Source organism: Mastigoproctus giganteus, chromosome 14 (assembly GCF_048544385.1).
Source record: "Mastigoproctus giganteus isolate SK-2022 chromosome 14, ASM4854438v1, whole genome shotgun sequence".
Classification (NCBI taxonomy): domain Eukaryota; kingdom Metazoa; phylum Arthropoda; class Arachnida; order Uropygi; family Thelyphonidae; genus Mastigoproctus; species Mastigoproctus giganteus.
In genome coordinates this window covers 33,188,347-33,211,781 of record NC_143588.1, presented here as the reverse complement: position 1 = coordinate 33,211,781, position 23,435 = coordinate 33,188,347, and the positions used below count along the sequence as shown (strand labels likewise).

The window sequence follows — 23,435 nt, the reverse complement described above, 5'->3', positions numbered from 1 at the left end:
AACACTGATTAACGGAGATCAGTATCAGGTGTTTTTTATACCATGTCCCATCCCACGCACACACTGTAGTTCACCTGCAGTTGCTTCAATTTGCATAACGACTCACTGGTCATAATGTTTTGGCTCATCAGTTTATAACCAATATAAACTTACAAGACAAAATGAAATTAATAAAAATTAAAGTTGCATTGCTTGCTTTCACCTCTAAAAGCAAGAAAATAGGTCATCAACTAAACCATATCCTGCTTAACATTTAGAACTCCTAATCACAACTAATATATACCTTATTCTTTAGAAACTGAGTAAAAGAAGAACACTGATTTAATGACAGTTAATAACCAAATGACTCAAGCTTAAAATAATATTCCAACTTAAATAAGTAAAAAACTAATAATATTTAAATAACTAAATTAAATTAAAATAAATAAAACATTAAAAATATTAATTTAAATAAAATAAATATACAAGGGATGATCACTTAATTTGCAGACTGGTGCAAGATCTTATCTTAACTGTCATCATCTGAATCTTCTATGGATTTCTCCTAAAAATACTCTCCCTTGAACTTTCACCACTGTTGTACCCATGCATTAAATGCTTCTTGCAAGCAATTTTTCGAAAGACTGCGAAGTGCTTCCGTTGTTGCTCTGCAAGCATTGTTGTAGGATATGAAACGCTTGGCATTCAGAGCTTTCTTCACACATGGAAACAGGAAAAAATCACACAAGATAACGAATAAGGGGGGGTTTGGCAGAACCTCAGCACCTATGGCAGTGATCACTGCCATAGGTGCTGAGGCCTTTGATGGTGAAATCGTTTCACAACTGGAAAGTTCTTGATGTTTCTCATGAATTGAGCCGCAAAGTTTTGACCCCAAGAACCTCAGAGTATGCTTTCTTATTCGTGGTTGTTCCACAAGGCACAAAATGTATAACAGGAATGCCTTTTATGTCAAAAAACACAAGAACCATTTGTTTTCAGCAGAATGAGAAGTTCGAAATTTCTTAGGTCTTGGTGAATCAGAATGCTTTCACTCACTCGACTGTTGTTTTGTCTCTGGATCACAGTGAAAAATCCAAGTTCCATCACAAGTCATATTTGATTTAAGAAGTTTTGGCCCTGTGTTTCAAAACGATCAAGCATTTCTTAGCACAAGTCAACTCTCCTGATTCACGACATTTTCAGGTGATCTTTCACAATAATGTAAGCACTATCATAAGAAAAAAAGATTCTAATAGCTAATTCACAAAGTGTAATTTGCTTGTCTTCATCCAAGATTTCCTGGGCTTTTGCAATTTGCTTAGGGTTATTGAGGAGGAAGGCTGACCAGGTCATGGGTCATCTGCAACAGACTCATGGCTTTTAGTGAATCACTTGTGCCATTTAAAGATGGCCAGTCTACTGAGACACTCAATACCATATACTTCATTCATTTCTTTAACTGTTTCCAATGCATTTAAGCCCAGTCTAACACAATAACAAATCACATATCACTGTTTGGTCTGTATGTCCGACAAGACACCTACTTCCTCCACTCAGTATCTGTATACCTGAGACTACTGTAACTATATATCAGTGACATGTGGCGAAAGAAAACTCTCTTTGCGCAACACTAGCTCGACAAGTATTGACATGCACACACAGTCTGCTCAGTAGCGACCAGGGAGAGCACCTCTAGAGGCAGTTATGGAAATTTCACACGGTAAACATAAAATCTTGCACTGGTCTGTGAATTAAATAATCACCCATTGTACATATGCACTCTTATGTACAAAAGAACCATTTAAATGCTTGTTAAGCATTTTGCTAGAAAGAATGTTAGAGAAGCAGGGTGTACACAGTCAGCAAGCAGCTGACGATAGCGAAGACCACTGATTTGTTGTTCCATATGCACCAGGGGTCCAAGTTCCTGCCGGTGAAACATGCCCCACAACATATAACTGCCTCCACTGCCATGCGCTTTTGATATCATGCATGATGGATGAAGAGCCTCATGTTGTTGATGCCGAATCCGTACACGACTATCCACAGTGTGGAGTAAATAACATTACTCATCCAACGAGCACACCTTCTTCCAGTCTTCTAATGTCCAACTTGCATGCTCTTTGCACCAGGCAAGTCTTTTACGCCGATGAAACTTCATTAGGAGAGAATGCCGCAGGGGTTGTCTGCTGGTATAGCCCATACGTGCGAGCGTGCGACGCATGGTCATGCCAGATATTGTTCCAGGCTGGCCCATGTTGTTCTGGGTAGTCAACTCTTCAACAGTGCTGTGTCTGTTCGCCTGTATGAGTCATCTGACCCAGCACTCACCTCTAACATCAACATTTTGTTGACCTCCGCAGTTTTCCTGTCGGGTCATTGTTTGACCATTTTGAAGCCAGTCCTGGTACACTTTAACTGCAGCGGCTCTTGAACACCCCACCAGTTCAGCCATTTTGGAAATCGAAGCACCAGCTTGTCGAGCACCCACAATCTCTCCTTTATCAAAGTCCGATAAATCCTTCCTTTTATCCATCATGCTTGGAATTTTGCTACCTACTGAACCATTGACACCTTATCTATGCTACATAGGTCGACAAACTAAGCACTCTTGTACCTCACGTGGTCAATGGGTTGCATTCAGTTTTCATAGGATTGGTCATAATTCAGTGTTCACTCAGTGTATATTATTTCCAACCATTTGGAAATACAACACATGAAGCTTTTTCTTTAATTTCGAATTTTTGGTTTGGGGGCTCTATTCCCCTGAATATGCTCCTGGCCGGCACGGGAGATAACTTTATTCATTATGAGAGGCGCTTCCGTAGCCAGGTGGGAAGGAGCAGTAGTGCGTAGCACACGCTTCTTGATTAGACTGGGGTTCGAGCCCGTCACCACCAAATACGGAGGATGCAGAAAGGTCAGGGAATGACCACCGCATATCCCGGAGCAATATGGCCTTAGTTGCTAATGCTTCTAAAAACCAAACAACAAAAACATATTTATTATGAGTTCCTTGCCTGCCTACACATTTATTATTAATTTTTCAGCGTTTTCAGAGGATATTGCCAATACTTCTGGAATATGTTCCTTTAAGTGTACGTACCAACATGTGGTTTCAGCATGATGGAGTGCCTCCACATTTTGGGCAACGAGTAAAAACATTCTTAAATGATCATTAGTGGAATCACTTGACTGTTTGCGGAGGTCCCATTTCCTAGTCATCTCACTCTCCTGATGTTAACCCACTGGATTTTTATGTGTGGGGTCACATGAAACGAACTGTTTATGCTGCAAAGATTTACACTACTGGGATGGCTTGTTGAATCATATCCATGAAGCTGTTGCTAGTAAAAATAACACAGTGCTATTCGCACATGTATGGGATTCTTTCTCAAGCTGTGTCAAAGCCCATCTCCTCATATGACACTCATTTCAAAAATCTTTTGTGATATTTCTTTTGATTGTGCTTCAGTTTGATTGCAGTGTTTATAAATTTCATTTACTCCTGCTGTGTAATGTTATTCTAGAAAAACAAACCAGGGAAAGTGCCATGGAATTATTCAATTAGAGAAAGACTCAAAGTCTTTGTAACATAACAAGTATGTTCATGCTATCACAAAACTGAAATATAACTGCTGAAAAACAGTGAAAACAGCAAGGAATAATCTGGTGATTGGTTTATAAAATTTTGTACTGACAAATTTAGATGAGCTGCTAATGTTATACATTCTATTGGCAAGGGCACTGTTGATACAAGTAATTGGGAAGATTCCATAAGTGCAATCTTAGATCACCTTATAGGTAATGATAAAATGACTGATAACCCATGTGTTAATCTAGAACATCATCATATGCTTGCATTGAATAAGCCTTATGGTAATGAAATTGAAGAATTACCCTTTACCCTTGATGAACTTCTCAATGTTGTTAAGTCCATAAAAAATAACAAATGTCCTGGTAGGGACCTACTGGAGGGAGAGATAATCAAAAGTTCTCTAATCATTATTCGAATGAACTGTTATAAGTTTTTAATAATTTTCTAAGGGATGGTGTGTTTCCAACTCCCTGGTAAGATGGACTGCTCAAGATTATCCTAGTCTTCAACCAACCAAACTAATGAGTTTGTCTGCTTCATACAGACCTATTGCATTGCTTCCTGGTCTTGATAAAGTTTACGAGAAGCTTTTAGCCATGCAGATTGCTGTCAACCAAAATAATAATGTTGGCCTTTCAAACTAACACATGGCTTCACTGCTGGTGTTGGCACTGAGGATGTGGCGCACTCTTTAGTTTGCAATATTCAAGTATCAAATTATAAATATACCTTGGGAATTTTTGTAGACTTTGCTGGCATCTTTGATTCCATTAGTTGGGACAGTGTTTTGATGACATTAACCTGGCTAAATGTTCTTTTAACATTTTCTCTGTAATTAAAGATTACTTTAGAGATCACACTGTAACAGCAAAATTGAATTTTGGATCAATTGCACGTTGTGTTAGGCTATCCATAGGGATCTGTCTTTGGCCCTTTGAGGTGGAACTTCGTTATGGAAATTTGGCTAAAGACAGACTTTGAACACTTGCATACAACAGCTTATGCAGATGATGCGGTAATACTTGTGTACAGAAATTCCAGGAAGGAGTGTGAAATAAGATCTGTTCACATATTGAAAGAATTATGCAAATGGTGTGGTTTACATAAGTTAACAATCGCTACATCCAAAACCAAGATCATGATGTTAAAGGCTAAATTCGCTCTTAGCAGACCTCCTTTTGTAAGGTTAAATGGCATCCCCTCTTATGGCAGGTGTTAATGGTTAAGTACTGGGGAATATGTATTGCTAGTGGCTTGAACTTTATCTCACATATTAACTATATATATCAGAGAAAGCAAAAAAGTTTATTGCACTGATCTCGAAAATAACACAGGCGGAATGGGGATAAAGGGGGAAGCACTCCATTTAATTTATAATTGTATCTTTCTTTCAATTGTTATATATGGTGCATCAATCTGGGATGGCCATGTGGTCAAGGTAAGAAACTTGATAAAAAGCTTTATTCTATACAGTGAATTATATCACTCAAAATGATAATGGCCTGAAACACAGTTTCCACAGAAGCTTTGCAGGTGTTGGCTGGCAAAATGCCACTTGATTTACAGTTAGTATTTAGAGGCCTGTCATTTTATTTGAGAAGGGAAATAAAATCTGGGTTGATGGACATTGAAATTAACACTTTAAATCACTTAAAAAATGAAAAGAGGAGGATTTAGCAGCTCCTTCTACAAAAATGGGAAAGCAGATGGAATTGTTCGGAAAAAGGTAGAATAACGTTCAAATTTTTCCCTTATGTCAATGGTGTAAATTATATTAAACCGATCTGGTTAGTACCTAATTTCTGTTGTATATTCTTATTCACTGTTCATGGATTATTTTTTGCTAAACTGCATACTCCTGGAATATTAGAAAGATGCAACTGTATTTTTGGTAATCTAGAAATAAAGGAACATGTTATATTTGATTGTTTGCAATATGTTGATTTATGTCTGGAATTACTAGATAATGTTACTTGTTTGGTAGATGGGATTACTTATAAAAACATGGAAAAATTTTATTGTCTTTTAAAACTTTCCAAATTCAATTTTTGCAATAAGGAATATTCTTTTGCAATTGGAAGGGTTCAGATTACATAATGGATGAATTGGTGGACTGTACCCAATTTACAGGGAATAGTATGTTATTTTTTTTACGTAGGAACAGAGAAAGTTCTTTTCAGAAGTGGACAGGATGGTGGTACCCTGTTTCCTTCATGGGTGGGTGTCCACTTCTGCTCCTGCCAATGCTGTTGGCAAGAAGCCTTTGTTGTTTTTCTTGGGTTTTATCGTGCAATAACACCTTCTTCCAGCTTGTTTTGGCGGTTAATATGGGTAACTTCTGTTGCACTCCCTGACTGCTGTTCCTTGGATTGTTTATCTTTTTGGAGATTACTGTGGGCTTCCTGCAATGTATTATTAGTTGTTGTTGTTGGTGACTTTATAGTAGTAGTAGTTGTTGGTGACTCTATTGTCAGGGAAACAGGGAACATGCTTTGTAAAAAAGATAGGTGGAACAGGACTAGGGTATGCCTGCCAAGAGCAAAGGTTGATGACGTTGTAGAGCGGATATCATCTTTAAGGGCACAAAAGGTGATATAGTTGTTCATGTTGGCACAAATAATATTAAGAGTAGGAGACCGGCGGAATTACTTAACAAGTACAGGTCACTGTTGAAAAAAAAAGCCTTGAATTACGGTTGAATTTGAAAGTGTCTGCAATTCTGCCCAGACACGATAGGAGGGAGTATATGATGAGAGCCCTGTCGATCAATTCGGCCATGGAAGGATTGTGCAAGGCTCAAGGGGTAGAATTTTTTTCACCCCGGTCTGTACTTATTAACAGGAGAGACTGCTTCTACAGGGATGGGATACACTTAAATAGAAAGGGTGCAAGAATATTTGCTGATGCTATCGAAGCAGTGTTAGATGGGTCGGAAAACTGCTAGCTTAGGGGGAGACAAAGACAAATCGATTAACAGTAGCCACTGGCAGAGGTGAAAGTGATTCTTGCACTGCTTCTATTGGAATGAACAGAAGCCTGAAAAACAAAATGCAGGATATTTCAGAGACTGCTGGGTGTCATTGCGGTACAAGTAAACACATGGGTTGTGTTAGGATAGCTAAGAAAAGAAACAGGTGCATGTATACTTGCGTGTACACCAATGCTAGGAGTTTAGTAAATAAATTTGATGAATTTGAGGTATTGCTCAAAACATCAAAGGCAGATATTGTTGGGATATCAGAGACGTGGTGTCGCACAGATATAAGGAATGCAGAACTGGAATTTGGGGAGTACGTCTACAGAAAGGATAGACAGGATAGGAAAGGAGGAGGGGTTATGCTATTAGTTAAGAAACACAAAATCCAAGGAAGCGAAGCCAGTCGACATTGCTGTACAGTGCAGTGTCGAGTCAGTTTGGTGTGACATAAGCATTGGGAGATCAAAATTGAGAGTAGGAGTGTGCTATAGGCCTAATGACTCTGGTGAGTATAATAAGAAACTGTACACGGAAATAGAGTGGGTCAGTATATCAGAGAGTCTTATAATGGGGGATTTTAATTTCCCAGATATTGACTGGAATTTTTGGGTTGATCACTCGCACACTAGCAAGGCTTTTGTGGATTTATTGGATTATTGTTTTCTACATCAGCATGTTCGGGAGGCAACTAGAGGGAGTAATACTCTTGATTTGATTATCAGTAGTGATTTTTCATGCATTAAGAATCTGCAGATAAAGGAACCACTAGGTGGCAGTGATCACAGTGTGCTGAAGTGGGATTTACTCAAAGAGGTAACTAACATTAGGGGTAAAGGGAAAGGTTATTGCTTACGTAAAGGCAACTACGATGGTCTGAGACAGTATTGAAATTCTATACAGTGGAAACAACTGATGATGTTACCAACAGCAAATTCAAAATGGGAAGCATTCAAAGAACTTATCTTGGAAGTTACTAGGATTTAGATACCAACTAAGAAATATTGTTCAAGGTTTAGGCCTAAATGGATGTCAGATGAACTAATGAGACATATGGCGCCGACTGGGCTAGCCGAGTGGGTAAAGTACCTGCCCGGCAACCCAAAGGTCGCGGGTTCGATTCCCGCCTCGGGCTTGGATCAAAGTACTGCAAAAACCTTGGGAGGTGTAATATGGCCACAGAAGCCAATGTGCCAACAACTACCAAATCAAAAAAAAAAAAAAAAAAAAAAAGAGACATATGGCAGAGAAGAAAAATGCATGGGAAACATACAAATTAACATGTGATACTGAAGCCTATGATAGATACAAGTTGATCTCTAACCAAGTTATAAAGCAGGTTAGGCAAGCAAAGGCAGATTACAAGAAATCTTTGGCAAGGGATGCGAAGAAAAACAGCAAAAAGTTCTTTACTTATGTAAACTCTAGAAGGAAGGGGATGAATCAGATTGGTCCACTTGATATCGATGGGTCAACTGTTGATGATCCTGCTCAGGGAGCTAACAAACTAAATGAATATTTTGCATCGACATTCACACATGAGGAGTTATTCAGCAAGGGGAATGCCAGAGGTGTATTCAACTCTGGCAGTAAGCTAGAGAATTTTGTAATAACTGAGAGTAAAGTGGAGGAGAAATTGTTGAAGATAAACACAAGAAAGACACCTGGGGTGGATGGGATCTATCCAGTTATATTAAAGGAGGCAGCAAAGAAAGTAAGCAAACCCTTAGCCATAATTATGTTCCTTGGACTCAGGGGAGGTACCTACAGACTGGAGATGTGCAAATGTGACCCCAATTTACAAAGGTGGATAAAAGGCTGACACAAATAATTATAGATCTGGGAGTTTAACTTCTGTTCGAGGAAAATTAATGGAGGCACTGGTTAAAGAAGCACTGCATGATGATCTAGACAAGACTTCAGTTATAGCTCGGACACAGCACGGTTTTGTTAAGGGCAGGTCTTGCCTGACCAATTTGATTGGATACTATGATGCAGTCACAAAAGAACTGGATGCAGGGAATAACTTTGATATTATATACTTGGATCTTAGAAAGGCTTTTGATACTGTTGCACATGGAAGACTGCTGCACAAATTGGAGCAGTGTGACATGGGAGGCAAATTGCTGCTATGGATAAAGGGGTGGTTGAGGGGGGAGAAGACAGAGAGTGGTAATCAATGGACACTGCTCATCGTGGACTAATGTTATTAGTGGAGTCCCTCAGAGTTCAGTGTTGGGTCCATTATTGTTTTCCTTATTAATAAATGATATTGATGATGGTATATATTAAGCTTAATGTCCAAGTTTGCAGACGATACATAGGTTGGCGAGGTTGTCAAGGACACTACTAACACTATGCTGCTGCAACAGGATCTGGAAAGGTTGAGCAGATGGGGTGAGAGGTGGCAAATGAAGTTTAACATTGACAAATGTAAAGTTGGATTTGATTTGATTTGGATTTAATTGCGCATTAGCAACTAAGGCTATAATGCGCCAAGACCAGGTCAAATGTAAAGTACTACATATGGGAAACAGCAACCCCAGAGCAACGTATCAACTCTGTGGTACTATACTGACAGCGGGAGAGAATGAAAAGGACCTGGGGGTAATTGTGCAGGCAGATATGAAGTTCTCTGAGCAGTGCAGACGGGTTACAAGAGTAGCTCATGGTGTATTGTCAATGATATACAGGAATTTTTCTAGCAGGGATAAGGAGGTGATTATCCCCTTGTATAAGGCAATGGTCAGGTCCCACCTTGAGTACTGTATACAGGTCTGGAGGCCTCATTTTAAGAAGGATGTAGAGTAGTTGGAACAAGTACAGAGAAGGGCAACAAGATTACTGAATGGAACAGAGGGTTGTTCTAACGAAGAAAGGCTTAAATTTTGCAAATTACAATGTCTAGAGACTAGGCACCACGAGGTGATCTGATAGAGGTGTATAAAGCCTTGAATGGTTTGAGCATGCTCAATGCTGATGGGATTCTTCCTTTTGCTCAGAATAATCACCTGAGAGGGCATAAATTCAAATTGAGGTAAGACAAATGTAGGATAGACGTGCGTAAATTTGCCTTCAGCCAGCGGGTAGTTGGTTGGTGGAACAGACTTCCACCCCTTGTCGTGGAAGTTGATAGCCTAAATAAATTGAAGGCTCAGCTGGACAGGTATTTCGAACAAACAGAGGGGTGAAGTGGAAGTGGTTTTTTTTTTTTTTTTTTTGGCTGATGCTGCATAAGCTTGCTTTCTCACATCAAATGCCTCTACTAATGCTAATGCTAATTATAGCTATGTGATGATTAGTCTCTGGGATGTGGTGCTCATCTGTGGACAATGTCTCTAAAGCGTTACTACTGCACAATATAGTTGGTTTGTCATGTGTGCTAATTGAACTAAGTGATGACGTACAATGTTTTCTTGTATATAAGATATTGTTAATTTGTAATAGAGAAGTGAAACTTCTCTATTACAAACTTCTATTTAACAAATTTCTCTATATTACGAATTGTTTTGCCAAAAGTTGCACCTTAAAATGAAATTACATGTAACATTAACCCATGTAGTGAAGTGTTAATCTCTCTATAACAAATTTTTAAAAAAATTAGCAAAAAATATTTTAAAGATTTTTAAGCATTTACTGCTAAACATCAGCTCAAATATAATACAGTCTCCTTCCTTCTAAAATTGCTCATTAGCACCTGGAATCCTTTTAGTAAACATTTGTGGTCACCGATGCCCATAGGACGTCATTAATTTGTTTTTCATTTTTGTTATGGGATAAAACCAAATGGTCTTAAAAGTGGTCATAAACTTTGCAATAAATAGGGAAGATTTGTAAATTGATGTTGGCTAAGGGGAAAACTGTTAGTGATCTGTGGCGGCAATACACAGAATGCTTTGGTAGTCAGTTTTTAGTAACGCCTACTGAGTGACATTCACCTCAACATTACCACGTGATCGTTCTGTCAATCATTATACATACGATAGTTTCATCTAACTGGACACCCGGTAGATGGTTTTCATGAAATTTTTTAAATTTGTTTTTGAATGATTTGTCATCAATCACATAGGCTATATGCTCTATCCCCCCCACCAAAGTAACATACAGCATACATTAGCAATAAATTTTCTTTCATGTATATATGAATGAAAGCAGAATAAAAGGAAATCACAAAGTGATTGATAAGAAAGCTCACGTGATACTGTTGAATCGTCAAGTGAATGTCATTGAGCAAGCGGTATTAATAATTCACTATATGGTCAGTGCAGAGAACACTGTGGTGGCTACAATGTATACTCATTGTATACATTGTATTGGCATTGAGCTACAGCCTGTCGCAGCCAAGTAATTTTTACCATTGTGGAAACAATGTTGAAGAGAAAATGTTTAAGTGTTCATTGTGATTCTTCATAAAGTGAAGATTCTTCATAAAGTGAAGATTCTTCATAAAGTGAAGATTCTTCATGATATTGCCCAGGGCTTTAGGGGAAAAGATACTGTGGAGAAATATAGCATACCTGCAAGCAGTTTATCTATGATTTTAAAAAATCAAGAATTGATTTTAAATGCAATTGAAGAAGAAGGAACAGACAAGAAGCGAATTAAGTCGTGTGTATACGAAGATGTTGATAAAGCTGTTCTAAAATGGGCGCAAATGATACGCGAAAAGAATATAGCAATATCAGGTCCAATAATTAAGCTAAAAGCTCTGAAATTTGCACAGCCTCTTGGACATACATATATAGAATTTAATGAGAGCAGTGGGTAGTTAGATAAATTTAAGTAGTGCCACCAAATTGTGGAGAAGATTATTTCTGGAGAAAGTGTTGATGTAAGTGAAGAAGATTGCGGCCATTGGAGGAACAATACCTAAACGAAGATTTTGGAAGAATATGAACCTAAGGATGTTTTTAATGCTTACGAAATGGATTTATTCTTTAAATGTGTACCTAATAGAACACTTGCTTTTAAGAATCATAAATGTTTTGGTGAAAAACAAAGCAGAGAAAGAATCACTGTGCTAGCTGGAACTAATATTACAGGAAGTGAAAAATTAAGACTTTTAGTCATCGGAAAATCAAAAAAACCCAAGATGTTTTATAGGCACAAAATCATTGAGAGTTGACTACACCTTTAATGAAAAAGCATGGATGACAAGCGATATTTTCGAAGAATGGATATTAAAACTAGACAAGCTTATAACAAGAGAAAAAAGAAAAATAATGTTGATTACTGATAACTGTCCGGCACATCCTGTCAGTATTTCTGCCAAACAAACTTAAATTTGTAAAGTTGTTTTTAATGTCAAAACTCCAGCCAATAGACCAAGGCATTATTAAAAATTTTAAATTTCATTATTGAAAGAGAATATTAATGAATATTATCAATGCATTAAAAGAAAACAGAACTTGGAAATTACAATAAAGCTTAGAGATTGCATCTCTGAACTGGCAAAAGTTTGGACAAACAATGTTACACTATTCAAAATTGTTTTTTGAAAGTGGGGTTTGCATTGGATACAGAAGTCATATGACAACCGGACAAACAAGATTAACTGCCATTTTCACAATTGAAAAACTTTTGCATTATTAGAATCGTCTAGAAACACCAAAAATCAAGATCTGGCTAAAACAGAACATCCAAATGAAGATGAAATACTGCTGCACAGTATTAGATGTGACCATGATCAGAAATTAACGATAATGCTGAAGACACATCAGAACAACCCACAGAAAAGCCAACTCACAAAGAAATGATTCATGCTTTTAAAACGGTTCATCTGGGTCTACAGTTTTGTGAAAATGTTCTTGATAATGTTTTTAATACTCTGAATAAATGTGAGGTTTTCTTCGAGAATCAGACATTTTTTAATTGTACTGTACTCACAAAAATTACCGATTTTTTAAAATTGTAATGCTTACCTGCGAACATTGTGTAAACATGTAATTTAAATAAGTATGTTTTTGAAATAAAATACATTAAAAATAAATTTGATACTAGAGAGCTATTACGTGCTCAATAATTCCTATATTCTATTATATTATGAATCAACAGGGCTTACCTTTATTTTTTGATATAGGAAGCTTCTTTTCCAACTCTCCTTGTCCAACTCGCTAATAATTCATGGGGAAGGCGATATCAATTTTGCAAAACATTGTCATAAAGTAATGTCACTAACTTTATGACAATGTTTTGCAAAATTGATATCGCCTTCCCCATGAATTATTAGCGAGTTGGACAAGGAGAGTTGGAAAAGAAGCTTCCTATATCAAAAAATAAAGGTAAGCCCTGTTGATTCATAATTAAAAATAAATGTATGTTCGTTTTCATTTTCTAATTAGATAATTTCCAATAAAAAAGATATTCTCTGTATAACGAGATTTCACTATAATGAATTATCTTGCTGGATTAATTGAATTCGTTAGAGGGAAGGCTGACTGTATTTGTATATTGTACCATGTGTACAATATGTATAACGGATTTACCAGTTTTTTGGCTAGGGGCCACTTTACTCAATAAAAAAAATAATAATAATAATAAAAAAAAGAAATGTACAATGTTATCGAGTTTCTGACAGCTCTTCAATTCATAGCTAAATTTTAATCAATAAACATTTATTGTTCTGGATCTATTGATAATCCATGTACAGTACAAGTAACATTATTCAGATACTTTGATAATTAAAATAAAAATGTTTTTACATAAATAAAAGATTTCTAATTAAAGCAAACTTTTCCATAATGACTGCTTTTTCAAAAATTTACTATTATAGGCAAAATGCTAGAAGTGGAAATGACATCACTAATTTGTTTAACGCTCTAACTCAAAACTCATTGATTCTACTTCAAAATGAGTGTACACTTTCCATCTTGCATTTTAATGAACCATTCCCTGATTAGATATCGACAGGGATATTCAGGACATCCTGTATAAGGCAATGCCTGATCTACATATTGGGTATTGTATAGAGGTCTAAAAGCCTGAGTTTAGGAAGAATGTGGATCAGTTAGAATGGGTATAGAGAAGAGTAACAAGATTAGTCAATGACACAAAAGGGTAATCTTAACAAGAAAGACTTGAGCTCTGTTAGTTCAGTTCTGTAGCCTGAGATGAAGAAAAACTTCAGATCTGAAAGTTAGTGCTGTAATTTATTGCAGCACTAACTTAATAATTTTCATCTAGTTTCCAGATGCACCAGTATGGGGACCAATTTAAAGTATTAAGCCTTAAAATGGGTTGAGTAAACTAAATGTTGATAGCATCTTCAAGCTTTCTCAGATGACATTCACTGTAGAACAGTATCTTAAAGAAGGCTTAGTGAAATTATTCAAGGGATTGATAAATGAAATTTGTAGGGATTTTTTTTTTTTTTTTTTTCCCTTTTCCATGGCTGAAACTGTATGAGCTTCCTTCCTTTCATCGTTTTCCTAATATTAATATTAATATCCAGCAGATAACTATATTGAATCATTATGGCATGACATGAGCAAAATACAATGATGGGAATATGACAGTGTTATATATAGCTCAGAGGATGGCAATAAGTATGATGAGGTAGCTAATAACGGACTATTGGAACAAACTCCCAACTGCACTTTTAGTAGATGTCAGAAGTTTATATAAATGAAGTGAAGGAAGGTGACATTGGTTACCTTACTTTATTTTTTAATTCAATTTAAATTTGATTGATCTATTTATTTTTATTTTATATATATATTTTTAAGATGGTGCTACATAAGCTTGCTTTTTTTTGTATCACTTTGCCAATACGAATATTAATATTATTGTTATTTTTGGGATGACACACTGATATGGGTTAAATAAATAACACATTAAACCAATTATGAATACTGAATTACATAAATTTAGATCTTTGTCTGGAAACACCTTTTTAATATCACATAAATCTTATCTTAGTGCTACAGAACTTTATTTTCATTTACATTTACAATTTTAGGAATTCTCCCCTACACAGAAGAAGAACCTTTGTTAAACCCATTTTGAAAGCAACTCTTTTTAAATTTGCACTTCCTGACACATTCAATGCCTAATATGATTATGCCAACTATTGACATCACTATAAACATTCTAAAAAACTGCAGAAAATTTATTTTCTCTTGAAATATTTTTAAGGAAAGCTTGAATGTTTTCTGGAACGTCATAACACATTATATAGCATATTTACTATTATTTTGTATAATACATATTTTGAAAATAAGTGACATCATCTTATTTGAGTGAATTTATTATGATCCTCTTGAAACTACAACTTAAATGACACATTTATGGCAAAAAATACACAATGTCAATAAGGTAAAACACATCAGCTGCAATGAATGGAAATTCTCTACAGTTTGATAACTGTCAAATGAGATTTAAAAGAAATGGCAAAGGCATTATTTCTGTTAAAAGAACTACTTGCCTCAATTAAATTCGACATAGTATGCCCTTCTGAAAGTCGTACAAAAGATGCAGCAGGCTTATCTAGGAAATTAAGAGCACCCACCAAGACCAAGGTTGCTTCGGAGCCTACAGGTATTCTTCTTAATATTGCACTATCAGTTTTAGACTGAAAGTCTTCAACAGAAAATGACTTTTTAACTGAAAATACATCCTGATTACTCTGAAAAATAAAAAACAGGGGGATAACTCCTTATTATCTTAACAAAAAAATAGCATTCACAGTACAAAAAAAAAAAAAAAAAAAAAAAAAAAAATTCAGTAGAATTTTTTTTTTTTTTTAACAATCTCTGAAATTTGAATCTGAAACTAAAAAAATTAAAAAAAATCCCCAAAAAAAAAACATTAAATAGTATATTTTCCTGAAAAATAGTTTCTCCATTTCTCCTATACACAATCTGATGACTGGTTAACCCTTTAGCAAAGTGCACACTCACACTTGGACAAATACATCTGACATATGCTAATAAATGAGAATAACAAAATACCTTAAACAGTACATATATACAAAACTGGTCTCAATACAGGATGTGGTGAGTTGTACAGACAAACTGCACAACATGAATTTATCCATCATCACTGGCATGGATAAGAACATAATAGCAGAACAAACAAAATATGCTTCACATTAAATAAAACATGTTCATCTTATTATAATCTTCAGTATTTTTCATGAAAATTATAGAGAATCATCAGAAATAAACCCCATTTAAGTTCTGTTTGTTTGTTATTTGGTTTTTAGAAGCATTAGAAACTAAGGCCATATTGCTCCGGGATATGCAGTGGTCATTCCCTGACCTTTCCGCATCCTCCATATTTGGTGATGATGGACTCGAACCCCGGTCTAATCAAGAAGCGTGTGCTATGCACTGCTGCTCCTTCCCACCTGGCTACAGAGGCTTGTTTGTTGTTTGTTATTTGGTTTTTAGGAGCATTAGCAACTAAGGCCATATTGCTCCGGGAATATGCGGTGGTCATTCCCTGACCTTTCCGCATCCTCCATATTTGGTGGTGATGGGCTCGAACCCCGGTCTAATCAAGAAGCATGTGCTACGCACTGCTGCTCCTTCTCACCTGGCTACGGAGGTGCCCATTTAAGTTCTCTAACTGTGAACAATGCCAGTCAAAAAAATCTTGAGAAAGATTTTTTTCTCATCAGCTCTATACAGGTAGTTCCCAACTTTATGAATTAATTTGTTCCTAGCGTGCACTCATAAAGCAGAAATTTATTTCCCATAGACATAATGCTAAAAATGGGTTACATTCTCAACAATGAAATTTGACCATAGAAATGTTAAGTAAAAGTCAACAAATAATACTTTATGCTTATATAATGATTTATTTATCCACAGAAATGAAACCACAGCCTTTAAAATTATGTAAATTATAATAATAAAGGAATTATTTGTATTCCACAAATGTTAAAGAATATTTATTCTTCATCATCATTGACTAAATGCACACTCGTTGAGGGTTCAGCACTCATTGTTGGAAGCTTGAGGAGTCATCTTCTTCTTCTTTGCAAATGCTTCAAGAGTCATTTGTTTCCAAGACAATCTTTTCTTATCTTTATAAATTTCACAATAGCATGCATAAGCATTTTTTAGATCTGTAACAATTGAGATTTTTGAGTCACAAGATTCAAAGGTCGAATCTTGTGACTCGAAAATCTCAATTGCTTTTTCTGTGTTGAAAAGCTTCGTCACCCTTGAGAGTGAAGGAATGAACAGGAGTTTCAGCTGTTAAACCTTTTCCCTCAGCTTCTTCAGATTTTGCCATTTCAATGAGGTCGTGATTTGAGAGCTCTCAATTGTGTACTTGAAGCAGATCACTGACTTCAGTTGTAGAAACCTCAAGCTGAAAATGGTAAGCAACATTTACAACCTCTTCTGTTTTATTTTGTACGATCTCTGCTGGTTTCAAAGTTACCAATAACCTGATGTGAAAGTTTATCACAAACACACTTCATGTTTCTCTCTGTAATTTTGTCTCATGCTCATTTTATTTTGATTGCACCTAAAATATGGAATTCTTTAAGAACTGGACTTCCCTCATTATCTCTGCCTGAACAAACAAATGCATGCACAGTAGTACTATACGGGGATTTGATAACGAGAGTTATTATATAGCTATGCATGCGGTTTCAAATGTTGTATTTATGAATGTTTAGTATTTATTTATTGTAATTAATATTCATATTTTCGATTTTGTTGATACTTGAAAAAAAGAAATCATAAACCTGGGAACTTTCAAAGTGGGAACTGCCTGTACTTTGTTTTTGTGAGTGTATTTAGAAATGCATTCACTACACAGCAGATTATTCCACAATCCAAGAAGCAGGTAATCGACATGTTTACGGAGAAGAGTCTGTGGATAGTGAGCCTGGTCGACCAATCACATCCAGTTAACCCTACCGTTAGACCTGGCTGAATGGAGCAATCATGTGACTTGGTTCTTCAAAACAGACAATGAAGCAGCAGGCTTCCCCTCGAATAGTACATACCCACTATGACATAACTAACCCTAATAAAGTTTCGCTATGCAAAGAGGAGCCAATCAAGACCATCAATGCCCTGGTCATAAGAAAATGATTGGAAGTGACTGAATTCCCACCTTTTTTCCTAAAAATTGCTACCTACTTCGTCAATAAGGAACTGATGAAATTGTACAACAGAATATAACAACAGGGAGTCATCCCAGTCACTTGGTTGAATTACAGAGTCATCCCAGTTCCCAAGGTGCAAAACCCCAACTAACTACTGACTATGGGCCAATTTATATTTCCTCACCTTTTTCAATGCTTAGAAAAATGCATTTTCAAAGATCACCAATAACATGTCTACAGGCTCTGAATTTGAAAACCCTACAAGGCTCTGTTCTTCATGCTGTTTTTCTGTATCTGAAAGCTATCTCAGTATGGATTAATCCTCTTGTGTGCCTCCTGGAGAACTACTACGGTTTCACATGTAATGTCTCTAAGCTTCTCAGAAGCCTACTCATCAAGAGATTTCACACCTTCAGCAAGGGAATCACTGCATCACCAAGCAGGCAGAAGTTCGTATACCCCAAGGTGAATGCTTTTCGGCAATATTTCTACCGCTAATGAATGAGATACCTGCATTTATGGCTTATGCCAACAATATTGTATGCTATCTACCAAGACCTACTAACACCGCACCAGACCTGGCAAAGGATTTATCGAATTCTGTTACCTTCAACAAATATCTGTCCTCCTTCTGTGAATATGCTGCTTTTTTGGGCTAAAACTAAACCCGGAAAAATCAAAGTATATCATCTTCTCACCAAGAGCACAAGCAGACCTCAATCCAGCAGTCTCTCTGAAGCCCTCAATTGCGGGGCATTTTCTCGCCACTGCTCATTCAGCTAAATTCTTAGTGGTTAAATTCTTAGGTGATAATGGACGAAAATCTGACTTATAAGGATCAAATCCAGCAACTGCGCTCAAACGTGCTACGGGCCTTCTGGGGAGTAAAACTCAAACTCTGCAGTCAGGAAATTTCTCTTCTACTACTTCGGCTCAATCATCGGTTACGGTATCGAAGTCTGGTCTGCAGCTCCTTTGTTCAGCCAGAAGACACTTTGCAGCCTAGAATTCTGGACCCTGAAGTGGGCAAACAATTGGGCTCACCTTCCCTATATGACATCAAGATCACAGCTCTGTAAAGATCTAAGCTAAACCCCAGCCCAGAACTTGACATAAGTGTGGAAGCTCAAAATATGGCACTCAATCTGTGCTCTGCAGCTCATGACTTTATCAACATGTGGGAATTCATGGGCTGTAAAATCCCAGGTAGAGCTCTCAGAAACCCTTCGGTGCTCTGCTCAAACCTGCAGAAGCTCTCGACCTTCTAGTGGCACTTTCCAAACAGCATCATCAGAACACTAAGTTCTGCCAATATTGATTTTGATCTGTGGTCCACTGATTCAACCTACAGAGGAAAAAAGAGAAAATCCATATTCACATGCTGTCAGAATTCCTGCAACTATCGTTAGAACTAATACTGACTCCAAGTGAAAGATTTCCAAGACTGGCTCGACCTGGTCGAGCAGGTTATGCCTAGATCGTATTCCTCACTACGGCCCTATATCATCGGTATCTCAGAAGAACCAGTTGAAATGCAATTTCCACTGGTTCTTAATTTTATTAGCATTAGCATTAGTAGAGGCATTTGATGCAAGAAAGCAAGCTTATGCAGCATCAACCAAAAAAAAAAAAAAAAAAAAACCCACTTCCACTTCACCCCTCTGTTCGTTCAAAATACCTGTCCAGCTGAGCCTTAAACTTATTTAGGCTATCAACCTCCACTACAAGGGATGGAAGTCTGTTCCACCAACCAACCACCCACTGGCTAAAGGCAAATTTCCGCACGTCTATCCTACATCTGTCTTTCCTCAATTTGAATTTATGCCCTCTCAGGTGATTATTCTGAGCTAAAGGAAGAATCCCATCAGCATTGAGCATGCTCAAACCATTCAAGGCTTTATACACCTCTATCAGATCACCTCGCTGGTGCCTAGTCTCCAGACACTGTAATTTGCAAAACTTAAGCCTTTCTTCGTAAGAGCACCCCTTTGTTCCATTCACTAATCTTGTTGCCCTTCTCTGTACCCGTTCCAGCAGCTCTACATCCTTCTTGAAATGAGGCCTCCAGACCTGTATACAGTACTCTAGGTGTGGCCTGACCATTGCCTTATACAAGGGAATAATCACCTCCTTATCCCTGCTGGAAAAATTCCTGTATATCATTGACAATACTCCATGAGCTACTCTTGCAGCCCGTCTGCACTGCTCAGAGAACTTCATATCTGCCTGCACAACCACCCCCAAGTCCCTTTCATTCTCTACCACTGTCAGTGTAGTACCACAGAGTTGATACGTTGCTCTGGGGTCGCTGTTTCCCATGTGTAGTACTTTACATTTGTCAATGTTAAACTTCATTTGCCACCTCTCAGCCCATCTGCTCAACCTTTCCAGATCCTGTTGCAGCAGCATAGTGTCAGTAGTGTCCTTGACAACCCTGCCAACCTTTGTATCATCTGCAAACTTGGACATTAAGCTTGATATACCATCATCAATATCATTTATAAATACAGAAAACAATAATGGGCCCAACACTGAGCCCTGAGGGACTCCACTAATAACATTAGTTCACGATGAGCAGTGTCCATTGATTACCACTCTCTGTCTTCACCCCCTCAACCACCCCTTTATCCATAGCAGCAATTTGCCTCCAATGTCACACTGCTCCAATTTGTGTAGCAGTCTTGCATGTGCAACAGTATCAAAAGCCTTTCTAAGATCCAAGTATATAATATCAAAGCTATTCCCTGCATCCAGTTCTTTTGTGACTGCATCATAGTATCCAATCAAATTGGTCAGGCAAGACTTCCCCTTAACAAAACCATGCTGTGTCCGAGCTATAACTGAAGTCTTGTCTAAATGATCCTGCAGTGCTTCTTTAACCAGTGCCTCCATTAATTTTCCTGGAACAGAAGTTAAGCTCACAGGTCTATAATTACTTGTGTCAGCCTTTGATCCTCCTTTGTGAATTGGGGTCACATTTGCACATTTCCAGTCTATGGGTACCTCCCCTGAGTCCAAGGAAGCTCTCATAATTATGGCTAAGGGTTTGCTTACTTCCTTTGCTGCCTCCTTTAATATAACTGGATAGATCCCATCCACCCTGGGTGCCTTTCTTGTGTTTATCTTCAACAGTTTCTCCTCCACTTTACTCCCAGTTATTTCAAGATTCTGTAGCTTGCTGCTAGAGTTGAATACACCTCTGGCATTCCCCTCACTTATATGGGAGAAGCAATGAATTCACTGTGATCTTTGTATTCTATGGTTTTTCTATGCATTATATGGATGTTATGTAAGTAAATATAATGTCTCCAATTAGATTGTTAGATTCTTCTGGATGCCTGTAATGGGAATCGTATCCTTGTAAAATTTTGGGAATAAAGAATTTTATTATTATTATTATTATTATGAAGAAGACATAAAACCATGGGAGGTTTGTGGTATGTACGTACTACTCATTTTATTTGAAAGTTATTACTTCATGTTTAGTAGTGTGAAAATTTTAACCAAAAATCTGCTTCTTTACTCATTTAAAAAAACAAAACTATTACAACTATGGAAATGACAATTTATTTTTAGAATATTATTAATTACAAGTAGAATAACAATTCATTAATAAACACAACAGCATATATTAGCTTTTGAATAATAGTATGTGACTCTATAGATGACTGAAAATCAACACTTTAAGTATTAAAGTGTTGATTTTCTTATTTTTCTTATAATTTCCCAAGATTGTAAGAATTGTGTGTATGTATGTATGTATGTATGTGTGTATGTGTGTGCGTGTGTGCGTGTGTGTGTGTGTGTGTGTGTGTGTGTGTGTGTGTGCGTGTGCGTACGTGCGGTTACACTATGGTGTTGATGGTATGAAAAGAGGTACTATGAAAATGGCTCTATATGATGTCTTAGAACACATATATCATGAATTAATAAATGGATTTTTAAACAAAAAAAAAAAAAAAAAAAAAAAAAAAGTATATATTTATGAAACCCTAACCACAAAATGTACTAGAACCTACAGTACTTAGTACTGTGCACAGGTTGAAAGTTGAGAAGACAAAAGATACTTGTTGAAAAGTTAAATTTAAGGCTGAGCTGGACAGGCATTTGCAACGAATGGAGGGGTGAAATGGGAGGGTTTTTTTTTTTGGTTTATGCTGCATAAGCTTGCTTTCTTGCATTGTATGCCTCTACTAATAATGCTAATGATAATAATGCATGTGGAAGTGATGGAATGTATTCAAATATACAAGAAAGAAGCAGCAAAAGAGGAAAGCAAACTTTAGGCATATCATGAGAACATCTCTGGATACTGGGGAAGTCTCTACAGATTGTAGTGTGAAAGTATCTCTCCTATTGTCAGAAGGTAGCAGAGGGAAAGGCGAGTAATCATAAACCTATAATAATAATTATTATTAATTGTTATTATAGGTATAAACACAGATCTATAATAATTATTATTAATTGTTATTATAGGTTTAATCATAGACTTATAATAATTATTATTATACATCTATGATTAACCTTCTTGCTCACACAAAAGTCAATGATTATGATCATTGACTTTTGTGTCAGGAAGAAGGCTAATTGAATCAGTGGATAAAGAAGTAATGCAGGATCATCTTGACAGGAATGCAATCACACCAAAATTAAAGCATTTATTTCTTAATTGGAGGTCTTATCTGACAAATACGATTAGTTACTGTCAGGCAGTCCCAAATGAACTGGATGCAAAAAATAATCAATATCACGCTTTTAGTTTTCAGATCAGTTTTTGAAAGCATTAGAAATTATTGTGGTATTAGAGGCAAGTTAGTGCTATTACGAGAGAGAGAGAGAGAGATTATTGAGTGGCAAGAGACAAAGCAGTTACTAATGTTATTAGTAGAGGCATATGATGCTAGAAAGCAAGCTTATGCAAAATCAGCCAGAAAAAAAAAAAAAACACTTCCATTTCACTCCCCATTCGTTCGAAACACCTGTCCAGCTGAGCCTTAAATTTATTTAGGCTATCAACTTCCACAACAAGAGATGGAAATCTGTTCCACCAACCAACTACACGCTAGCTAAAGGCATATTTACGCACACCTATCCTACATCTGTCTTTCCTCAATTTGAATTTATGCCCTCTCAGGTGATTATTCTGAGCAAGAGAAAGAATCCCATCGGAATTGAGCATGCTCAAACCATTCAAGGCTTTATACACATCTATCAGATCACCTCGCCAGTGCCTAGTCTCCAGACACTGTAATTTGCAAATCTTAAGCCTTTCGTCGTAAGAGCAACCCTTTGTTCCATTCACTAATCTTGTTGCCCTTCTCTGTACTCGTTCCAGCAGCTCTACATCGATCTTGAAATGAGGCCTCCAGACCTGAATACAGTACTCAAAGTGTGGGCTCACCATTGCCTTATACAATGGAATAATCACTTCCTTATCCCTGAAAGAAAAATTCTTGTATATCATTGACAAGACACCAAGAACTACACTTGCAGCCCATCTGCACTGCTCAGAGAACTTCATATCTGCCTGCACAATTACTCCCAGGTCCTTTTCATTCTCTACCACTGTCAGTGTAGTACCACATAGTTGATACTACACTGACAGTGTGGTACCACAGAGTTGATACGTTGCTCTGCAGTTGCTGTTTCCCCATATATAGTACTTTACATTTGTCAATGTTAAACTTCATTTGCCACCTCTCAGTCCATCTACTCAACCTTTCCAGATCCTATTGCAGCAGCATAGCGTCAGTAGTGTCCTTAACAACCCTGCCAACCTTTCTATTGTCTGCAAACTTGGACATTAAGCTTGATAT

General features: G+C 37.0%; 1 protein-coding gene across 1 annotated transcript in view; it reads right to left on the bottom strand.

Annotated features, from left to right (window-relative positions):
- The window catches only part of LOC150075056 (band 3 anion transport protein-like), a 934,629-nt gene that overhangs the window by 347,326 nt on the left and 563,868 nt on the right, over window positions 1-23,435 (bottom strand). The window contains exon 13 of the mRNA XM_090388866.1: window positions 14,977-15,177. Coding sequence (XP_090244992.1) covers window positions 14,977-15,177 — 201 coding nt within the window. The remainder of the gene's footprint in view (window positions 1-14,976; window positions 15,178-23,435) is intronic.